This window comes from Typopeltis vanoorti, chromosome 16, assembly GCF_054136105.1.
Source record: "Typopeltis vanoorti isolate ZY-2024b chromosome 16, IOZ_Tvanoo_1.0, whole genome shotgun sequence".
Taxonomy (NCBI): domain Eukaryota; kingdom Metazoa; phylum Arthropoda; class Arachnida; order Uropygi; family Thelyphonidae; genus Typopeltis; species Typopeltis vanoorti.
Window position 1 is genome coordinate 24,550,065 of NC_143564.1, and position 23,349 is coordinate 24,573,413.

The 23,349-nt window shown below is 36.4% G+C and overlaps 1 protein-coding gene across 1 annotated transcript in view; it reads left to right on the forward strand.

Annotated features, from left to right (window-relative positions):
* Window positions 1-23,349, forward strand: part of LOC150097899 (uncharacterized) — a 413,970-nt gene that overhangs the window by 323,949 nt on the left and 66,672 nt on the right. Inside the window, exon 5 of the mRNA XM_090406626.1 lies at window positions 18,732-18,947. Within this exon, the coding sequence (XP_090262752.1) occupies window positions 18,732-18,947 (216 nt within the window). The remainder of the gene's footprint in view (window positions 1-18,731; window positions 18,948-23,349) is intronic.

Consider the following 23,349-nt stretch of genomic DNA (forward strand, 5'->3'; position numbering starts at 1 on the left):
TAAATTAATTTACTCTAATTTAATTTAAATATCTGTTAATGCAGATGGAGCCATTCTCCTGCAGCCTATAGTGTACATAATATCATATGCTCTCAATTAAATTGTTGTTCTTTTTAGAGTTTTCCTATAACTGTATTGATAATAGCTATGAAACTTAGTTGAAAATTTTACAAATAAAAATATTAAATGTAAGTGATTCTGGAATTAATATTTTATGATGAATTCTTCTGCTTATGTCTTGATTTTTAGTCAAATATAGACCATTCTGTATAAATGTGGTTGTGGTCAAGGTGTTGAAGCGATTTGTTAGGAATAGAATACAGGATGGGTTTGATGGATATGGCCTGCATGGATTTGTAATGGGTAGGCCATGTTTTAGCAATTTACTTGCATTTTATGATAAGGTAACTAGTGTGTTAGATAAGGGAGAATCATATACAGTGATATTCTTGGACTTTGCAAATGTGTTGGATAGATTACCACATGATAAGTTGGCATACAAACCTGCAGAGGATGGGAATAGATAGTATATTGGTTAGATGGATCGGAGATTGGCTCTTTGATTGACACCAGCAGGTTGTATGATGGAGCAGTGTCTCAAAAAAGGAGGATAACTAGTGGCATATTCCATTCAAAGAGCCAATCTAGTTATTATTATTATTATTATTATTATTATTATTATTATTATTATTATTCGTGACACCTCCAAGGAGTCCAAAGACTCATCGCGGGAGGACACCTACTATCATACAACTGTCTCGACCACTACACCGAACCTCTACTACTAATCATCTCCATCAACACCATCTATCGCCCACCTCCACCACAACTAGTATTTTTTGTCTGTAAATTGCGTGTGTTCTGAAGGGCCGATTTGTCTGTATGTGGGATGAAAAACCCGAGTTTCCGGGAGAAAAAACCCTGCTACCACCGTATGAGATCGGCTAACTCACCTTCGATTGAAAATTGTCCACATAAAGATTCCTCCCGTCGTGACAAGAATCGAACTTAGGCCTATTCCAATTGAAGGGCGCAATGTACAATCATCCTTCCAATTGTGCTACGGAGGCGCTTTTTTTAGTTTTTTTTAGTTGTTTGCTAATGATGCAAAGTTGGGAAGAATTATAAGTAGCACCGATGATGTTGATTCCCTTCAGGAAGATTTAAATAGACTTTTTACTGGGACAAAGGAATAGAGTTGTAGTTTTAATATCAATAACTGCAAGTTGTTGTATTTTGGAGTGCAGAAATATAAGGCTGTGTACTATATCGATGGTGGTGTACTGCAGGAAGTGGATGAGATTAGAGATTTGGGAGTGATGGTTGACAGTAGACTGAAGCTTAGAGGGCAAATTGCTAGTGTTGCAGAGGCTGCACATCATAGTACTCTAACATGTAGGGATAGCGAAGTGGTTCTGCCACTGTATAAAGCACTGGTGAGACCACACTTGGACTGTTGTGCGCAAATCTGGTTTCCTGGTTTTCAATATGATATGAACACATTAGAGAGGGTCCAAAGACAGGTGACTAAAACAATATCAGGAGTTTGGAATGCTGGCTATGGAGAGAGGTTGAAGAAATGTGTATTGCAGAATTTGGGTGATAGGAGGAAAAGATGTGATATCATAGAGAGTTAGTAAGAAGATTTTATTGGATTAATCCCGATGAGATTATAAAAAGAGGAGAAGGCAAAAGGGTAAAAACCAGAGGTCATCCCTGGAAATTATTATTACATAACACCTCCAGGGAGTCCAAAGACTTATCGAGTGAGGGCACCTACTCTACAGCTCTCTGTCTCCACCAACCACAACTACCTTCATCATATACACCAACGCTATCTACCGTCGATTTACAGATGAATTCATTTACAGATGAAGAACTCACAACTGAGTCAAGCAATGCATTCCATTCGTTCACCACCCTCCAGTCGAAAAACCTCGTTCTCACATCCTTGTTAACTGCACTTTTCCTTAATTTCCAGAGATGACCTCTTGTTCTTCCATCACAATCACACAGCTGAAACATATCCCCTGCATCAATCTTATAAAAACCTTTTAGTAATTTAAATGTTTTTATCATATCCTCTCTTCTCTGCCTATCAACCAACCTCTGTAATCCACAAGCCCTCAATCTATCAATGTAGGGAGCATTTTTTATATCACTCACCAATTTAGTCACTCTCCTCTGAACCCTTTCCACAACTTCCTCATCTCCAAGGAATCCAGGTGACCAGACCTGAGTACAGTAATCCAAATGTGGAAGTATTAACGCTTTGTAAAGGGGAATAATAAACGCTTTATCTCTGGATGTTAGTGTGTTCCTCAATAACCAAGTAATCCTATGTGCAATCTTGGATATCTTAGCAATGTGTCCCCTGAACTTTATCTCCCTATCTACCAACACCCCTAAGTCCCCAGCCTCATGAATCTCTTGGAGTATTGTTCCATCAATGTAGTACACAGCTGGTAATCTTTTAATCCCAAAATGCATAACTTTACACTTTTCCTGACATCCATTTCCTTTTGCCCATTTTGCCAGCTTATTTAAATTATCCTGCAAACTCTACATCAATGTGAATTTTTTATTGTGCTACCCAACTTTGCATCATGCAAACAACTGAATATCTCCCTTTAAGCCATTTCCTATATCATTTATTATTATTATTATTATTATTCGTGACACCTCCAAGGAGTCCGAGGACTCATCGCTGGAGGACACCTACTGTACAACTCTCTGTCTCCACCACTACTGAACCTCTACTACCAATCAACCACATCAGTGCCATCTACTGCCCACCACCACCAACAAGTATTTTTTGTCTGTAAATTGTGTGTGTTATGAAGGGCTGAATTGTCTGTATGTGGGATGAAAAACCGAATTTCCGGGGGAAAAAAACCCTGCTACCTCCGTATGAGATCGGCTAACTCACCTTCAATTGAAAAAGTCCATATATAAAGATTCCTCCCATCACGACAGGAATTAAAGATACTACGGAGGCACTTAGTGCCTCCGTAGTATCTTCTGGTATCTCTCCGAGCCATTCTCTTATCCATTTTACCAGTTTAGTATCCATCCCCATCTGCTCCAATTTGCACAACAGTATTCCATGGGGTATCCTGTCAAAAGCCTTAGCAAAATCCAGAAGTACCATGGTGTAGCCATCTCCTTCGTCCAACTCAGATGTCATTCTATTATAAAAAGTTCATAAATTGCTAAGGCAGCATTGACCTTTAACAAAACCATGTTGGCCCCTATAGAGTATCATACCCTGATCCACCCATTCTTGAATTTTGTCTTTAACCAACTTTTCCCATACTTTTACCACCACTGTCGAGATGGTGATTGGTCTGTAATTAACTACCACAGTCTTAGAGCCACCTTTATGCAAAGGAACTACTTTGCCTTCCTTCCACACCCTAGGGACCATACCAGAGTTCAAACTTAAGTTAAACAGCCAAGTAAGAGGCATTAACAATTCCTCTGCACATTCACACAACACCCGAGCTGATATTCCATCTAAACCTACAGCAGTGTTTGCATTTAAATTTTGCAAGATACCAAGTATTTCTGATTTCTTAACTTCAATTCTCACATTAGTTATTGCTACAGGTACAGAGATATTCTCACTTGGGTGATAGACTTTTGAAAAGTGATCACTCAGTAACTCTACTATTACATCTGAATTGGTCACCTTGATACCATCAGCACCCACTAAGGTTATTCTTCTGAAGTTATTCTTCCTTTTACTTGCCATATAGTGGAAAAACTTTTTGGAATTATCTCTGATCTCCTTGGCTAAGGTCTTTTCATAATCTGATTTAGCTTTTCTTACTATGCTGGTAACCTTCCTAGCTTGAGCGTTGTACTACTCATGGATGTACTGATCACCTTTGATCACAAAAATTATCTTGATTTTCACTCTATCTGAAATTGTTGTTGAACTCCAAGTGCCAGGCAGCCGAACAAGATCAAGCTCATGCATGGAGTATTTTGGAGTTATCCTACCACATTAAATCTTAAAAATTTTAAATATGCTTGGGCTAAACTACATAACATCAAACATCAGAGTCAAAAACAATTTTTGAATTCTTCTTATGGTTCACATTTCAAACACTTCTAGTTTCCATCATCTCCTTCATGCAGCCAGCACAAAAGTCTTATGGGATAAAAGTTGGAAAATCAAAGGTGGATATAGAACCTGCCATTTGTCTACTCTGGAACATAATGGATGTATAATTATTGACTTGAGGATGCCAGCCCATCCTCAAGACTTGAGGATGGGCTGGCAATTTGGGATTTAGCTGACCAAATTGTATTCTTATTGGCTTAAACCAATATATAAAATGATGGTAGAACATGACAAAATTTCATGCTGGCTGGGGTGTCGCCCAGCTAAACATGGTCCCCGTTGTTCTTGTCAGGGAACCAGGGCAGACAGCGAAAAGTCAGCTACTGGAACAAATCTGAAAGCACACACCCCAACTCAACATCACCAGAGTTAAAGATCGGTACTATCAACATAAGAAGCCTGAATGGCAAAGAAATGGAGCTAGCTGAAGAATTAGATAAGTACCAGATTGACATAATAGGGGGTAACTGAAACAAAAAAGACAAAAACTGGTGAGATATTTCTGAGCAATAAATACAAAATGTTATATTCAGACAATGACAATCAAGGAAAAGAAGGAGAAGCCATAGTATTTAACACAAAATACGAGGCTAATCTTCTTGAATGGTAGTCAGTCTCAAGTAGAGTAATGTGGGCTAATATGAGAATGGGGAAATGGACAATGAGACTTATTTGTGCCTATGGTCCCACAGAAGGTTCTACTAAGGTAGAAGTGGAGGAATTTTTTGAGGCTTTAGAAAAAGCAACTGACACAATGAAAAAGGAAAAGTTGGTCCTTGTTGGGGATATAAATAGCAGAGTCGGAAATGATTGTGAGTCATACAAAAATATTTTGGGAAAATTTGGAGAAAACAGCAAAGCTAATAATAATAATGACAAATACCTGTTGGATTTTTGCTCAGGACATGGACTGGTTATTACTAACACCATGTTCCAGCATAAAAATGTGCACAAATTCACATGGAGAGAAGATGCAAGGAATAAGAAAAGTCTCATTGACTATGTTATTGTTGATAGTGATGTTTTCTCCCTGGTACAGGACACCAGAGTGTACAGAGGATTTGAAATTGGAAGTAATTACTATTTAGTCTTGAGCAGGATAAAATTGAATTTCATATTGAAAAGAATAACATGTAAGAAAGTTTTAAAGCGAATAAAAGTTGAGCAGCTCTCAGATATGAATTGTAGCCTGAAATACACAAAGATTATTGAAATAAAAATGAAAGAGTTTGAGAACAGGAACCAAACCTTGGAGATTCAGTGGCAAGCCTTGAAGAAAACCCTGATTGATTCAGCCAAGAGGTATGTGGTGAGGTTTTCTGCAAGGATAGAAAAATCAGAACTCCATGGTGGACACAGGAAGTTAAAGAGGCAGTGAAAGAAAAGAAAAAAGCATATCAAAAGTTCTTGGCAAATAAGTCAGCTTGTGCTCTTAGAGAATACAGACAAATGTAAGAAAGCTAAATGCTGTGTAAAACTAGCTAAACAAAAGTCGTGGGAGAACTTTGGCAGAACATAAAAAATAAATATCAAGAAGGTGGTAAGATATTCTGGAGGTTGTTGAAGAAGCTTAGACATGGAGGAAAGACGGCTGTAAAAGGAGTTAGAGATGATAAAGTTGGCATGAAAACAGGAGAAAAAGTTATCCAGGAAGTATGGAGTAATTACTTCGAAAAATTGCTAAATGAAACAAGCAGTGATAGCACAGTGGTAAAAAACTCAACAGGCATACCGTCAGGAATACATATCCATACTTGAAGTAGAAAAAGTCATCAAAGGCTTGAAATGTGGAAAGGCAGCAGGAGTAGATGATATTATTATTATTATCCCCAAGACCTCATGGAGTCAAAGACTCATCTGGGAGGTCCTTTTATCACACACACAGCTCATTATGCCATGTCTTAAACACACTCAAACTCCTTGCAGACACCACACTCTCAGGCAAGGCATTCCAATCATTTACAACTCTGCACGAACAAAACCTGCCTCTCACTCCCCTACTCACACCCTCTTTATACCGTTTCCAGGGATGACCTCTGGTTCTCCCCTGATCTCCCACTATTTTCTGTAGAACTACTCCAACATTAATCCTATAACAACCCCTTACCAACTTGTAGGTCTCTATCATATCTCCCCTCTTCCTTCTCTCCACTAGACTCTGCAAATTACATCTTCTCAATCTTTCTTCATACTCAACATTCCAGAGGTCAGAAACTACCTTAATCAGTCGCCTTTGGACCCTTTCCAACATCTCTTTATTCTTCTGAAAACTGGGTGACCAAATCTGGGCACAATAGTGCATGTGTGGGCTAATCAAAGCCTTATGCAATGGAACAAGAATCTCCCTACTTCTACACGTCAGTGTCCTCTGCATCATTCCCAGAAGCTTTTGTGTTGTCCTCACAATTTTGGCTATGTGTCCCCTAAATTTCAGATCCTTATCCTTATCCACTATCACCCCCAGATCTCTTATTTCCTCTACCTCCAACAATATATTCTCACCAAGCATAAATTCTGCATCCCATCTTTGTTTTCCAAATTTTAAAACCTTAAATTTTGCAATATTGAACTCATATCCCAATTTCCGTATCCAATCCTCATTTTATTCAAGTCTTCTTGTAAGGCCACCACATCTTACATCTACGGGTACATGTCAGGAATTTGATGATGATAATGAATTATTGAACCAAAGCATATGTAGATGTTTTGAGAAAGCTTTGCTAGAATCTCAACACTAACTTGATATCTTCCTGAATTTTTGATATTCAAAGAATAATAAGAGATATAGTGACTTAACATTTTTATAAACAGGCTAGAGCCAATTAGCCATTCATTAAGGAGGAACAGAAAAAGAGAAATTTTACTCTGTCATCTCAGCATCCCATCTTCTTCAAATGTCAAGTGTCACAGTACTTTTTTCTTTCTTTTGCTGCTCTGGAACATTTGTTGTAATTCAAGCCAATCTAGTCCTTAAACTCTTCAAACCATATTCTCTTTGGTCTACTTCTCCCTCTTTTTCACTCCAGTTTCCCTTCTCATATAGTTTCTGAATGCCTTCTTGTCTAATTAAACGTCCAAAATATTTAAGTGTTCATTCTCTAATGATTTTCATTAAGGTTCTTTTCATTTTTGCTTTCTTTAAAACATCTTCATTTTTCATTTTCTCTGTCCATGATATTTTCAGAATTCTTCTTATTGTTCACATTTCAAAAGCTTCTAGTTTTTCTCTGCTTCTTTATTTAGAGTCCAAGTTTCACTATTGTAAAGAATGCTTGACCAGATATAGTCCTTTATTAATCTTTTTCTTGTGTGTATGTTAACTCTTTAACTGCTGATTTTATATTCTACTGACATTGTCCCATATGCTGAATTAATTTTGCAAAAAATTTATGAATAAAATCAATTAAAATTCTTACAATTAAGAAGTACCATTTTTTTTCTGTGCTCGAGTTACTTGACCGTAACAGTTAAAGGGTTAATGTCTGTGGAAGTTAGAATAGTTTTTATATCAGTGAAGGCTTTTCTTGCCGTCTCTATTCATCTTTTTATTTCTTTAAATGATATTTCCTCCTTCTGTAAACATTTATTCCAGATATATAAAAGATTTATCCAGTTCGACTTTCTTTTGGTTAAGAGTTATGTTTAGTTTCTTATTTCTTGATCTTTTGATATGATCATGCACTTTGTTTTCCTCAGGTTGATAATTAATCCCATGTCTAAGCTTCTGTTGTAAATTTCTATGACTAAGTTTTGAAGATCCTCTTCAGATTCTGGAATAAGGGCTGTGTCATATGCATATCTGAAGTTGTTGAAATTCCTAGCCCCCTACTTTTACAATACTATATATATATATACTATACTAATATTATATACTATATATATATTATACAATAAAGGTGATAAGACACATCCTTGTCTTACTCCTTTTTTTATTTTAAAGCCGTCAGAATATCATTTTTATATCTTATTGAGGTTATTTGATTCCAATATATGTTTGTAATTATGTGTAGATCTTTTCCTTTCAGACCATTATTCTGTAGGATATGTATTAATTTCTTGTGATCTGTTGAATCAGATGCTTTGGTGTAATCAATAAAACAAAGATATGCTTTCCTGATAATCAATAATGTTTCACATGATGTTTTCAGATTGAAAATTTTTTCTCTTGTACCTTTATCTTTTTGGAAACCTGATTGAGTGTCATCTATTTCAATTGACAAAATGCCTTTTATTCTTTCTAGGATTATTCTCAGTAATATTTTTGTAATATGGCTTATTAAACTTATTAATCGATATTCTGAATATTCAAAAGTTCTTGAAGTTTTGGGGATAGTAACAAAGATGGATTTTCTTAGATCATCTGGGATGTATCCTGTATCATATATATTATAGGTGGCCAACAGCAGGCCTGTGGGTCACATGCGACCTGTAACGTGATTTTGTGTGGCCCATGGCAGGATAAAAACTATATTAAATTATGTATTATCAATTTAGCTATTGGTTTCGACAGATTTTCTGATTGATATACCAATTATATTCATTATTTCTGATGACAGAAACAATTTATATTCTCAACACGGAATCAAAATTGCTTTAAAAAGATTACTCAATTTATAAAATCTACTGCTTCTCTGTGCGAGTTGTAGTAGTGGGAGTGGTAGATTTCTATGCACTCCAGAGTAACACATTATTGAAAGTCACTTACTCTGCTCTGGTTTACAGAAATTGTAATTAAATTTAATTTAACAACTTATATTTAAATCAATCAAGCATTTTATATTGTTCTTCCAGTAGTAAAATGATTTAACAAATATAGTAATTCAATACATATAACTATTGCCTTGAAAAAATGCAGAGTTTATTTTTATTTGAGTTCTGTCTAAAAGTGTATGACCGTGATGCTACCACTCATCATATATTGGCCCTCGTATAGAATGAAGTTGGCCACACCTGATATATATTATTGAAAATAATTTTAAATCATTGTGTTTTCATTTAATTTTTTTAACAATTTTACAGGAATCTGATCAAGGCTAGGTGTTTTACCTGTTTCCACATGGCTTATAGCATATTCTGTTTCTTCATATGTAATTGGTTCACCATCCATATTTTGTATATCTGGTATGATAAGAGTCAAACAGTTCTTTTCCGTATTCTTTCCATCTTTTTTATGATATCTTGTGTTTCTAGTAGTAATTTTCCATTTTGATCTTTTATACAAAGATTGTGATTAAAATTTTTCTTTTTATTTGTCAGAGCTTGCAATGACTTATGCATTTCTTTACTATTGTGTATGTATTTTATTTTACTGAGCCGTCCTGGTTGGCCGAGCAGTTAGCGTATCTGCTCTCCAGCCAAAAGGCTGTGGGTTCAAATCCCGCCATGGTTGTTTGTGATTGTTTGTGGAAATACTAGTGGTGGTGGTAGGTGGTAGATGCCGTTGGTGTAGTTGCGGTTATTTGTAGTTGGTATGGTGGATTGAGTGGTGGAGACAGATAGATGTAGAGTGGGTGTCCTCCCTCAATGAGTCTTTGGACTCCCTGGAGGTGTCACATAATAATAATAATAATTTTGTACTGTGGTGTGTTTTTCTTTTTTCTTCTTTCGTTCATAAGTTTCTAATATTGATTCTGTCATTCAGGGTTTTTCCTCATTGTATTTAATTTTTGGAATAATCTCTTTGGCTGTTGCATATATTGCACTTCTAAATTTTGACCATCTTTTTTCAGTTTCTTCTGTATTGCTAAGTTTATTGTCTTCTGTTTTATATCCTCATCATCCATTATGAGATGATAAAACATCCCCCAACATCTTTCATCTATCTTCTCCTCTTGCTATACATTTCCGTTGATTCCAGCATTCATGAAGAGAGCTTCCTGTAATGCTTTATCTTGCAGCGATTGACAAGAAAACATTATTGCAGCATAGTGTAGCAGTATTTTGTCTTTTCTGGTTGGCAACACTGTCTCAGCAACAGTCAGTAACCAACAATAGAACAGCAGATTAGCAGTTGTTTATCAGAGCTCGTGACTGTGAGAAGCACAAAGAAAATCGTGTCATATTTTTGTGTTTATGTAGGCCTACTATTCAACTATGGATAAGTACATTGGTACCTTCTTTAAATGGACTAATAGCTCAGATGATAGTGATAATACAAAATGAGTTTGTAATGACAGTTTGTGTGTAGTTTCTGAAGAGAAAGAATTCTGTAAAGAATCCACAGGAACACAGGATTCCCATCAGTTGCAATGTGATAATATTAATATGTTGAGTGAAAGGAAAGATTTGCCAACTTGCTGAACACTCGACCAGTGGATATCATTCAAAGGTAAATACAGTTGGTTATTTTGTAAGGACAGAGGTTTGGGGTGTATAACATGTGCGGAGGTACAGACCCTAGGTGCAAGTTCTTCAAAGTTCTTCAACTTAGCATCAGAGCGGATAAATGGATTAATACATATTAAAGGGGAAGCATCTAAACAATGCCAATAAAAGCAACTCAGAAAGAAAATTTATGAACATAGAGATACCAAATCTCACAGAAGTGCATTATTAGAAACAATTATTAGACAAAAAAGCAATTATTAGAAGTAAAATTGAGAATTAATTAATTACGACACATTGTAGAACAGAACCCTTTAGCTCACAAAATCAAGTGCCATGTGTTTCACACTGTGTATCATATTGCAGAGCATAATCGTCCTTTTGTAGATCATCCAGAATTAATTGATCTTCAGATTCTTAATGGGCTAGATGTGGGAAGTGCTTTATATAGTAATGTGACATGCACCGAAATAGTGAATCATATTGCAAAACAATATTCTACTATTTCTATTATACAGGCCTACTGTTTTTTCTTCGCTCATATAACCTTATGTTATCTTAAATTGAATTATCTTATCTTAAATTGAATTATCTTTTAATATGCTAGAAATATTATATTAATTTGTAATTTTGTATTTGTATCTCTATGTAATGTTTCTGGTGGTGTGAAAGAGAAGGCCTGATGGCTTTAACTCCACAAGAATAAATAAAATTTAAAAAAATGGTGTGACAATATAGCAATAGCCTCACATTTAGGATCCTTACTTTAAAGGCCCTGGAGCTTATTCATTAAGAATTTAGCCACTGGTGGTAATCATCCTGTTGGAAACATTCTTATTTACTGAGGGCCAATGACCCACATATATATGCATACTATAACACTTTTCTAACTACAAGTCATATTTTCATGAAGTAGCAGCACTTCACTTGAGAGTCGAAATTTTTATTAATGTGGACAAGCCATTTATACTCAGACAGATCTTGTTAGATTTGTACAAATTGTAGGAGGTCAACTTTTGCAAATTTAATCTCTTATACATAAAATGTTGTTAACTTATTTAGCTGTTTATTTTTTATTACTCTGTTTACCTGCTATTACTTTATAATAGTGCATTATGCTGTCTTCAGCAATAAATTCCACACCAACAAGCCATTCTGCTAGTCTGAGCAAAAAAATTTAGCATACCAGAAGTATTTGAGGTGGTAACTCCAGTTTCCTACTTGGCCTATAATGCAGCAAAACCTAATTTTTTTCAACTCCCCAGTTGAAAAAAAATCATCACCAATTCCATATCCAGCTTTGAAAATGTAGAAGACTTGCTTCCTACTGCTTTTATGGCAGTTTTCCTTCTTGTCCTTTATCCAACCTACTTGGGTTGGTTTTTATCCTTCTATAATAATGAAATAAATGATCAAATTAGTCAAGCAAATAAGAAAAGGGTGATCATTATGGGCGTTTTTAATTATGGCAATATAGACTGGAATGATGACATAGTAACTGGAAGTAAAAAAAATGAGTTTCTTGAGTTTTTGAGGAACTACCTCAGACAGTATGTAACAGAGGGCACACGAGGATTGAGGGTCTTGGATTTGGTCATCTCATCAGAGAATGTAATTATAAATGAGGTGTCAAATCATCCACCAATTGGTCAGCGTGACCATGAGGTGATTACTTGGGTGGTTGCCAGTAGGGTGAGGACCTCTGTGAGAAAAGGGTATATGTGGAACTACAAGGGGGGTGATTATGAGGAGCTCAGGAGACAGGTTGCGGGTGTAGCATGGAATGAGGAGTTAGCTGGAAAAGAGATCAATGCAGCTTGGGGGATTTTCAAAAACTATCTAGTAGATGCAATGTCTAAGTGTATTCCAAGGGTGAGAAGGTTAAATAAGGTAGGTGTGAGATGGATGAATAAAGAGATTTAGCATGCGATATACAGAAAGAGGGCATTGTGGAGGCAGCATAAGAGAAGTGGAAATAACCAATTCCACGAGGTCTACAAAGACCTGGCAAGGAGGGTGACTTGGTTGGTGAGGGTAACTAAAGAGAGGTATGAACAGCAGTTAGCTAATGAAGCCAAAAAGAATCCTAACGAATTCTTTCAATATGGAGCCAGCAAAAGAAAGAATGATTATAGAAGGATGACATTGATAGGAGAAAATGGTATAAAGACAGCTGTTGCAGATTGTGTGGTGGAGATACTTAATGAGCAATTCATAAAGGTCTATCAATTTGTGAATGTGATTTCATGGAGAGATTGACAGCAGTAGATGATGGGGAGGAGAGACTGACTGTAAGTGAGCAAGAGGTGTATGGGGAGTTGAGTAAACTAGATGTTAATAAGACTGTGGAACTTGATAATATATTGCTACATATTCTGAAGGAATGTGCCAGGGAGTTGACACCTCTCTTGACATTTTTTTTAATATGAGTCTTGCACTCGGTCAAGTCCCTAAGGAGGGCAAGATTGTGCCACTTCATAAAGGAGGGGGATCGAACTCAAGCAGCCACCTATAGGCCTATCTGTGTGTCGGGAGTTGTGGTTAAGTTGTTGGAGAAGCTTGTGAGAACTAGGATCCAGAGTTGACAACAATGGTATTATCTTTGATGGACATCATGGATTTGCTAAAGGGAGGTCACGTTTTAGTAATCTACTTACTTATTACAATAAAGTGACTGCTCCCTTGGACAGAGGAGAAGGATACATAGTAATATACTTAGATTTCGCAAAGACTTTTGATAGAGTACCTCATGATAAATTGATAGTCAAACTAGAGCAGATGGGGTTGGTATTAGATTAGTGCATTGGATTGCAGACTGGCTATCTGATAGGTGTATCAACAAGTTGTGTATGGGGTAGCGATATCCAGGAAAAGCAAAGCCACTAGTGGAGTGCCTCAAGGATCTGAGGCACAACACTAGTAAACAGTAATGGCCCCTTTTGGGGCCATTACTTTCAGATAGGGGAGAGATAGCCAAAATTGTGAAGACAACACAAAGGCTTCTGGGAATAATGCAGAGGACATTGACATGTAGAAGTAGGGACATTCTTGTTCCGTTGTATAAGGGTTTCATTAGGCCACACATGGACTATTGTGCCCAGATTTGGTCATCTGGTTTTCAGAAGGATAAAGAGATGTTGGAAAGGGTCCAAAGGCAATTGACTAGGTTAGTTTCTGACCTCTGGAATGTCGAGTATGAGGAAAGATTGATAAGATGTAATTTGCAGAGTCTGGTGGACAGGAGGAAGAGGGGTGAGATATGATAGAGACCTACAAGTTGGTAAGGGGTTGTTATAGGATTAATGTTGGAGTAGTTCTACAGAAAATAGTGGGAGATCAGGGGAGAACCAGAGGTCATCCCTGGAAACTGTATAAAGAGGGTGTGAGTAGGGGAGTGAGAGGCAGGTTTTTTTCGTGCAGAGTTATGAATGATTGGAGTGCCTTGCCTGAGAGTGTGGTGTCTGCATGGAGTTTGAATGTGTTCAAGGTACGATATGATGAGCTGTGTGTATGTGTGTGTGTGTGTGTGTGATAACAGGACCTCCCAGATGAGTCTTTGACTCCATGAGGTCTTGGGGTAATAATAATAATAATAATGCCTCCACTCACTCTCACATCCAGGCACTGGTGTAACACATCCAATGATATAGCATCATTCCTCTCCTTCTATTCTTGCAGGTGACTAATTTATCTACATGCATCCTCTGGTCTTTTGACAGAAAGACATCAGAAGAATCATAAATAATTTGGATATGAACAGATCTTTTAGTCCTGATTGTATGCTCAATTTGAGCACAATTGTGCTCAAAACTTTTGCATCAGAATTTACACCCAACATACATCTCCCTACATATTGGAGGTATGATATGGCTTGAAATATTTCCATGTTTGAGGTTTAGCGAGCAGGCTTTTTGGATTATCTATCCACAGTAGTGCTGTATAAGAGGTCCACAACATTTTATAGGATGGGATTCTCATGTAAATACAGGTATCCCTCGATTAACGCGATTAATTAATTCCTCGATGTTACTACGTATATCACAATTGCGTTAATCAAATCTAATAATCAATGGTAAAAATTGCAGTTCATCTATGATCGATTACTGTATTAATAATTCGTTTTATATGGTACTCTTTAGGAAAGATAAAAAATGAATGCAAAGTAAATGTTTAATAAATGCTTGCACCTACATTAGTTACTGCAATTTTTTTTATCAAAAGAAGTTATCAAGGGTCGTTTGAACAGCTTTAGTTTTTTTCTTATTGGCATAAATTCTATGATAACAAGCAAAATGACTCCCCAGACCTCGGCAAACAAGCAATAAAACATAAAGAAAAAACACTGCAAATATAATACATGATGGTACAAATTAAGTGGATATTGAATCCAACATTATTTCATAGCTGAATATAGAAGCTACAAGAGTTTCGTGCCGAATAAGTAGAAACTAAAAGTTTCGTCGGATGCAAGCATAAGCAACCTTATGGGCAACTCGTAGTAGTAAAGATAGAGTAAGGTCCAGATCACTTTCCTTAGTATTTTCCATAATGTAAAGCACATCTCCTAGAGAATATGTATGATAAATAAGCCTTTGGCTTTCTATTTCAGTAATACATGATGGTTTATTTATTTTCAGTTACAATCTAGAAATTATTGAACAAAGAATTTAAAAAAAATAACAATAAACCATACTATATTGACATCGGAGGTTGCGGTATCTCTCAGATACAATTTACTGTCAAATATCACAAACCTTTACATAATATGTGTTAAACCAAACTGACAGCAAAAAACAGTGTGGAATATCATTTGTAACATATGAATGCACAGCTACTCATGACTTCCAAGCTATACAGTGAATTGTGTAAGAATATTTGTATTAAACATTTTTCATGTATCTGTCAGATCAGCTGTGAGCACTGCAAGGTTAAAGGCGCGCGTTAATCAAAACTCTTGCCGTGTATATCAAGGGATTGCCGCAATTAATTTCACTGTGTTAATCAAATTCCACATTAAGCAAAAACCACATTAAGCAAGGGATACCTGTATAATATAAAACCATTGGATTGTGTGTACCCTACTGCATGGAGAAAACCTGTATTCTACTCACTCATACACATTGGTGATCTATGGAAATTTTAACAAAGAGCTTGCATCGTCGAGCAAAAAAAAAAAAAAAAAAAGCTGTATTTCACACAAAAACTTTTATTAATACAGCTTGTGCACAAATTCCAATCAAGAAGTATGAAAGGCTACTGGTTTTACAATATGATTAGCTACCAGAAGGAAGAAGGGTAAAGATAGCGCATGCGCTTAATTTATTTTCAAATTTGGGCACATTCCTAATAGAGGAGTTGAAACAACAATTCCAAGTAATCTATACACTGCAGAATATACTAATCTCTGTTAGGTTACTGTATGAGTTTGTCGCTTTATATGTTTAAAAAAAATTTTTTTTTTGAAAAAATAAAAAAGTAAACAAGAAGAACAAGGGGCTCACAAATTTGAGAAAAATTTAACAAAGGGCTCGTGCGAGCCCCTTATAGTTCACTGCTCATACATAGTGGGAGTGGGATAATAAAAACCAGCCATCAAATCATCTGATTGTCCATACTACAGTTCTCTTGAAAATAATGGAGAAGGCCATGAGCTTCTTCATCATCTGTAGATTCACCAATTAATCAGTTCCTACCAATGTGGATGCAACTACTTTGGATGCACAGTACATCTGCAAGCCAACATTACACACACTTTTAGATATAAGTTAGTGAAAGATTTGAAGAAACTAATGTAGTCATTCTTTTTCCCAAGGTATTTGACTGGACATGCATAGTAACCTACTTTCCAAACTGATGTCTTTTAGCCTGCTTCACTCCTGTGCAGTCACATCACCAGATTCATCTCTGTGGTCATTCCTTCTGTGTCATGGTGGATGGCTACCTCTATTCAGATTTCTCTACCAATGCTGAAGCACTCAAAGCTCCATACCTTTATCTACAGTCTTCCTTCTATACATAAATAAATTCTCATTGAGCTCAGATCCTTTCTATAGTTTAGAACATCGTCCCAACCAGTGGTACGTGTATGACCTGAATGTTTATGACCGCGTATGACCCGCTGGCCTGAATGGCCAGCACCAATGGGTCAACGGGTCAAAGCCACTACTTTGTCCAAGATCTTAACAACTACTGATGACACACAGACTGGCCTATAATTAGACACTTCCAGTCTGTTACCACCCTTATGCAATGGCACTATCTTACCTTCCTTCCATTCCCTGGGCACCTTTGCCGAAGCCAGACTTTCATTGAAAAGCCAGGTTAAAGGCACTGTCAATTCCCTAGCACATTCTCTCAAAACTTGTGGTGAAATACCATCCAGTCCCACAGCTTTACTGACATCCAGAGTACTCAGTATCTGAAACACACTCTCCTCCTGTACCTCTAAACCTCGAACCAGCCCTATCCCTCTAGCATTAAAACTGACTCCTCTAGGATGAAATACTCCAATAAAGTGTTCATTAAACAATTCCACTATGTCCTCTGCATCAGTCACTCTATTCCCATTTTTATTCCACATCATTCTTCCACAGTCATTTCTCCTCCTACTGGCCACATAGCTAAAAAATTCCCTAGGATTTTCTTTGGATCTTAGGGCCAATCTCCTCTCATATTCCAGTTTCGCTTTCCTTACCACACTAGTCACTCCTCTGGCCTGTGTCTTATATTCTTCATGCATCTTCTCTTCACTTGTCTCCTTATATCTCTTCCATAGCCTCTTTTTCACATGCAATTCCTGTTTAATATTGCTTGTCATCCACTTGACTCCAAATTGTGTCCTCTTCTTCACTCGTGGTATACAACTTACCATTGCTGCTAACAAATATTCTTTCACAATTTCCCACGCACTAATGATATACGCACTATAATCTTCTTAATTGCAAGAGGCTGGGTGATGAGAAATACAATAGATGAAAATCCTGGATTGAAATTAAGAGAAAAGCAAAGAACAGAGTGGGATGCAGAGCAATGATTGAAGCCCTGTGCTCTGCAGGGAGTGAAGAGAATAAGCAAATAAGTAAGTCTTGGCCTGACTTACACTTTGCTTTTCCTGGCACAAGCATATCACATCCATAGCCTTCAGTAAACTTGATATATTTTTCTACCGAAGACCCCACTTCTTACCTGTACAAGTACTAACACTGTATACAAGGGGATGGGGGGGGAGATCTGGAAAGTTCTGATAAACACCTCGGACAAAAATAATATTAAAGCAACTGATATAACCACAAGAAAGAATATATGAGGATATAAGAACATAAGTTATCTTCATAACTCTGCTACTAGTATGTTCTTTCTTGTGGTTATATCATTTGCTTTAATATCATAATTTATTCTGGTGTTTATCAGAACTTTCCACCACCCCCCTTCCTCCGTAAATTTCAAATTGACCTAAACTTAGAACACTCTTCTCACATTTGGGACGATGTACCAAAATCTCCTTAAAAATTCTTGGTGCTATCTAGGAAAGGATAATCAGGTAAATAGATGACACTTTTCACATTGTTTTTCAGATTGCAACTCCAGCTATTCACACCAGCAACTACTTTCTTCTCAAACACTTGCTATAATATAATAAATATGTTGCTGATGTCTTGTTGGCTTTTTGCAACCTCTCAAAGAAAAAGTAATGTTTTTTCTGCCTTTGGTATTTAAAAATTTTTTTTCCCTCCTCTCCTGGTTATGGATTATTTAGGGAGTTTCAGTTATTCATAATTTTTTTGATAAACAACTAATAAAAAATTATGATTGTCATATTCTCTTGAGAAATACTCACACTTCATCTTCATTTTATGGTAGTTCGCTTATTTGCAGATATTAATCTGATAGTTCTTCTTTGGTATAATGTTGTTTTGGAAGGTTTCCCAGCATAAATTGTTGGCTTTTCCATAGTGCAGTTGGAAGTAGAACCAAGTTCAATTCTTTTCATCATTACATGGACTTTTTGGATTGAAGGTGAGTAGTCAACCTTTCTTCGTGCATGTAAAAGCAAATTGGCCAGAGACCCCATACAGTTAACAGACAACAATGTAGTGAGCAGATGTAGTTTAGTGATGTAGTTTGGCATGGGCTCCTGAGATGAACCCTTGGACTCTAGGAAGTGTCATGTAATAATAATAAATAATAATTAGCAATATAATTTATTTACATTTATTTAGCTGAAGCAATCATTCATTAATTTACATTCATCATTAACAATTTTTTTAAATATTTCTAGACTGTGGGAGATGATGAGCCAATTGATGCTACTGTACAGAAGTCCACTCCAAATGGGCAGCCACTCCCGTCTCCAACATCTCCTTCAGGAACAAATCGGCAGGCAACTTCCATGACAGGCAGCTCAGCATTAGCACTTCGACCATCCATTGTAACAACTACAACAGCAGCCTTAGCTGCAGCTGCAGCAGCAGCAGGACAATTGTCTCTAAATCAGGTAGCAAATTCCACTTAGATATGGCTAATTTTTAAGTTAAATGTTTTTGCTTCTTGAATCAGTTTATTTCAACAAATAGAATTTCATATTTTACAATATTTTACATATTTTACAATTGTTTAACAAAAAGAAAAGTCCTTCACTTTCTGCTCAAATTTTGTGGGTACTGTTATCCATAATTTTTTGACTTTTAGTTATGAAGAGGTTTATCTATGTGTATGTTGAAGAATATATCTGGAACTGAAACCAAAAGAAGAAAAAGAGCACTATAAAATTAATTTAATAATTCTTTTTCATGAGCTTTCTCAGTGACAGGGTGCAGCACCATGTCCTTCCAATTCTCTCTGTTGGTGACTTTCCTTTTTGTTTCTGCATAGCCATGTGATTCTGTCCATGATCTTATATCTTCAAGCCATGTCCTTTGTTTTTTGCCTCTTGATCCTTTTCCCATAATTTTTCCTTCTAAAACTGTTAGTATTTTTTAATAATTAATTATTTTTTATATTTATTATTAATTATTTAGTATTATTTAATAATTAATGAAATCAAAATAAATATGCTGAACTCTTTTTCTTTCTTATTAGATTTTCACAACCTGGCATTAATTGGCAGTAATGTCACAACCTGTAATTAACACCTCCTTTCTAAGGATGAACAAAATTGTTGCACTTTTGTTTGTCTCTTTGGAGAGATGCCTTTTGAATCTGTCTCTTGCATCAGTTGACATGGTGGGCTTCATTTAATGCATGACGCAAGGCCTAATGTTGGTGGATGGCAGTTCTCCATGTGATCTTTGTTTTATGAATGGATCAGTCCTGTTGTTTCATTTCACCAGTGTAGGAGACACTACATTTGCAGTTGATCATGTGTACTCTTAAGCCGTGTATTTTGAATAGTGCATGCAAAATAGTTCTTAGCTGTATGGATGTAAGGATTTGTATATCACTGATTTATTTCACTGAAATGGATTTGCAGTTAGGTGTCTAGAGAAAGTTTTATTCACTGTGAGAATGGAAGTGCAGAATCAGGAAAACCGTAGCTGTTGCAGGGGTAGGTGAGTGTTTGTACAGGCACTATTAAGTGCATTAGAAAATGAGAAAAGTCAAAGAATGCTAAATATAGTCTTTCAGTTCTCAAATCTGAATAAGACATTGAATTTGATGTATGAAAGATGCAAGTGCCCCTGTGGACTAAAGTAAATGTTGCAATTTGTCAGAATTCATGTATACTAATGCCAGATGCATTCAAAATAAGGATTTTGCTTTGGTTAGTTTGATTTGGCCAAAATTATATATAGTGAAACTCAGTTGCTGGAGGAGGATGTAGTTACAAAGATAAATGTAATGTGTGAAAAGCCAAATGGCTATTTTTTCTGGCAAAGTTAATTAAATTAAGGGGATAAAAATCCCTTATTGTTTTTCAGCCAGTATGAGAGACTCTAAGATCGAGAACTACGATTTAAGAGTTTCATGCCGAAGAACTATCGGCGAATCCAAGCGTAAGTGGCCACCTGGTAATACAACACCAAGGCAACTCAAAGCAAAGGTGAGCAAGCTCCCTCACTATCCTTGATATTTTCTCATAATGTAAAAACACAGCTCCTAGGAGATGTAATACTGTCATTACATTATGATATCAAAGTTTAAGTGAAAAGAACTTACATACCTTCACTATACGAATGCCATAAAGGTGTGCCCATATATTATAACTAAGATGAAAAGCCAAACTGCTATTTTTTCTGGCGAAGTTCTCATACTGACTGAAAAACAATAAGGGATTTTTATCCCCTTAATTTAATTAACTTCGCCAGAAAAAATAGCCGTTTGGCTTTTCATCTTAGTTATAATATATGGGCACACCTTTATGGCATTCGTATAGTGAAGGTATGTAAGTTCTTTTCACTTAAACTTTGATATCATCCAGGTCTACCTACTCACTGATGAGATTAAGATTAAATTAAGAGGATTTTTATCCCCTTAATTTAATTAACTTCACCAGAAAAAATAGACGTTTGGCTTTTCATCTTAGTTATAATATATGGGCACACCTTTATGGCATTCGTATAGTGAAGGTATGTAAGTTCTTTTCACTTAAACTTTGATCCAGGTCTACCTACTCACTGATGAGACCTCAAAAAAGGTTGAAACCGGTCTGGGTAGTGACCTCTCCTCATAATGTAATGACAGTATTACATCTTCTAGGAGCTGTGTTTTTACATTATGAGAAAATATCAAGGATAGTGAGGGAGCTTGCTCCACCTTTGCTTCGAGTTGCCTTGGTGTTGTACTACCAGGTGGTCACTTACACTTGGATTCGCCGATAGTTCTTCAGCATGAAACTCTTAGATCATAGTTCTCGATCTTAGAGTTTCTCATACTGGCTGAAAAACAATAAGGGATTTTTATCCCCTTAATTTAAATGTAATGTGTATTGTATTTCTAGGCAAGCAGAAGAATGGGGGGGGGATATTATTATTAGAGACTTTCAGGGAGTTGGGGAGGACTCATTGAGGGAGGCCACACATCACCCAAAAACAGTTGTCATAATTTTTTTTAAATTCATTCATACTATTTACTCACCACACACCAAAAGGTAAGCCATTCTAATTACACGCTGCTCTATGTGAGAAAAATCTAGCCCTCTCACATCCCTTTTTTGATCTCATTCATTCTCAGGTTCCAAGAATTCCCTCCCCCCCCCCTCATTATCTCCCTGCCATCTGCAAAATGAAAGAGTTCACCTGTCTGTTTGCTGTGTGGCCATTTCAGAAGTTTGTAGGTCTCAATCTTATAGTTTCTCTTTCTCCTGATGTCTGCAGTCTACACATTCTCAGTCTGTCCTTGTAATTTCCATTTCAGAACATCAGCTTTAACATCATCCTTTGCACTCTCTTTATTTTATCTGCATCACTTCAAAACCAGAAAACAGTAGTCTGAGTGAGGTATCAAAGCCTTATAAATAAGTAAAATGACTTCCTTATATCCATACATGTGAATATCTATTTAATGCATTGCTGTTATAGTTGTTGCATGAATGTTGAGAAAATTACTTGCACTGAACATGGTAATATTTTTACATGGCAGGTTTGCCTTCCATCATCCAGCTTCCTGCTGTGCCGGTTGAGGAAGTTGCATACCCCATCAGTCTACTTTCAGCTGTTTAATGCAAACAGAATAGAACACTCTGATTCCATACCTTATACCAAATAGTTCAAGATCTGAGAGCTCTGTTAGTTGTACTACTAATTTTTCTGACTGCCTTCTTACCAGTCAGATTCCACCTGAATGCAATAACTTATACTGCTGAGCTGCATGTCATTCGGCTTTGCCATGCGCATATAAAGAAAACTGTTACCAAAAATGTATGATTTATACTGACTGCTTGAGTTCTTTACAGTCAATCAAGTCTCTTGTGTCCGATCCACAATTAGTGCTCTGTGATGTTCTTCAATTATTGTATCAAAAGAGGATCCTTAATTTTGATATTGGATAGAGCTAGATGCCCAGCCACTTTGGAAAGGGGAATAAGATTGCAGATACAGCTACTAGTTCTGCTCTTACTTTATTGATCTACTGTTTGTCTCCTATACAGAGTATAGATAGTTAATGAAAGCAAAGTTAATCGATAGCAGTCATCTTAGCAGGAAGCACTGAGAAATAAATTGCATGAAATTGAGCCTGGAATAAAGTATTTGCATTCTAATCTGTATAGAAACAGAAAAGAGCAAGTTGTGCTTGGTGGGCTTCACATATGTCATAGACATTTTTCACATTCTTATTTATTGAAGACTGATGCCCCACCTGTGTGTGAATAATATATCACACATTTTGCCATATGCCATGCTCTGGCATAGTTCAAGCACTTTATTCAAGAGAGAAATGGAGTTCTTCCTAATCTGACTTAGCCATATACTCTCCAGCAGATCTTATGAGACTTGGATAGATTGCTCTCTATGGCTTGTAGAGATAACCCTATACTTCATTGTGTTCTTAGTATTTGTAAGTGTTTCCTAGTATCATTAATGACAAACTGAATAATAATGGTCCTGAGAGAGAGAGATTTGGAACTCAACTGTCGATCCTCAGTCTCTTTGACTCTGTCCCTCCACACAGTAATTTCTGATAATTGTTGGTAAACTGCTGTCTTTTCCATACCTATAGTTTATATTCCATCACCATTTGCTCCAGATTATATAATAACTCTCTATGTGAATACTTTGTCATTAAGTGTCATAGTTTAAGTACCCATTTCCCTTATCCTATTTACTCATAATTTTACCATAAAAGGGATATAATTATTGAGTTATTATAAAATTGCAAGTATCTCCCTTTAACAAACTGGTGTTTATTACAGCATATTCACTTTCATTCTCTCTTTTTCAACCAAAATCGTTTCAAAAACC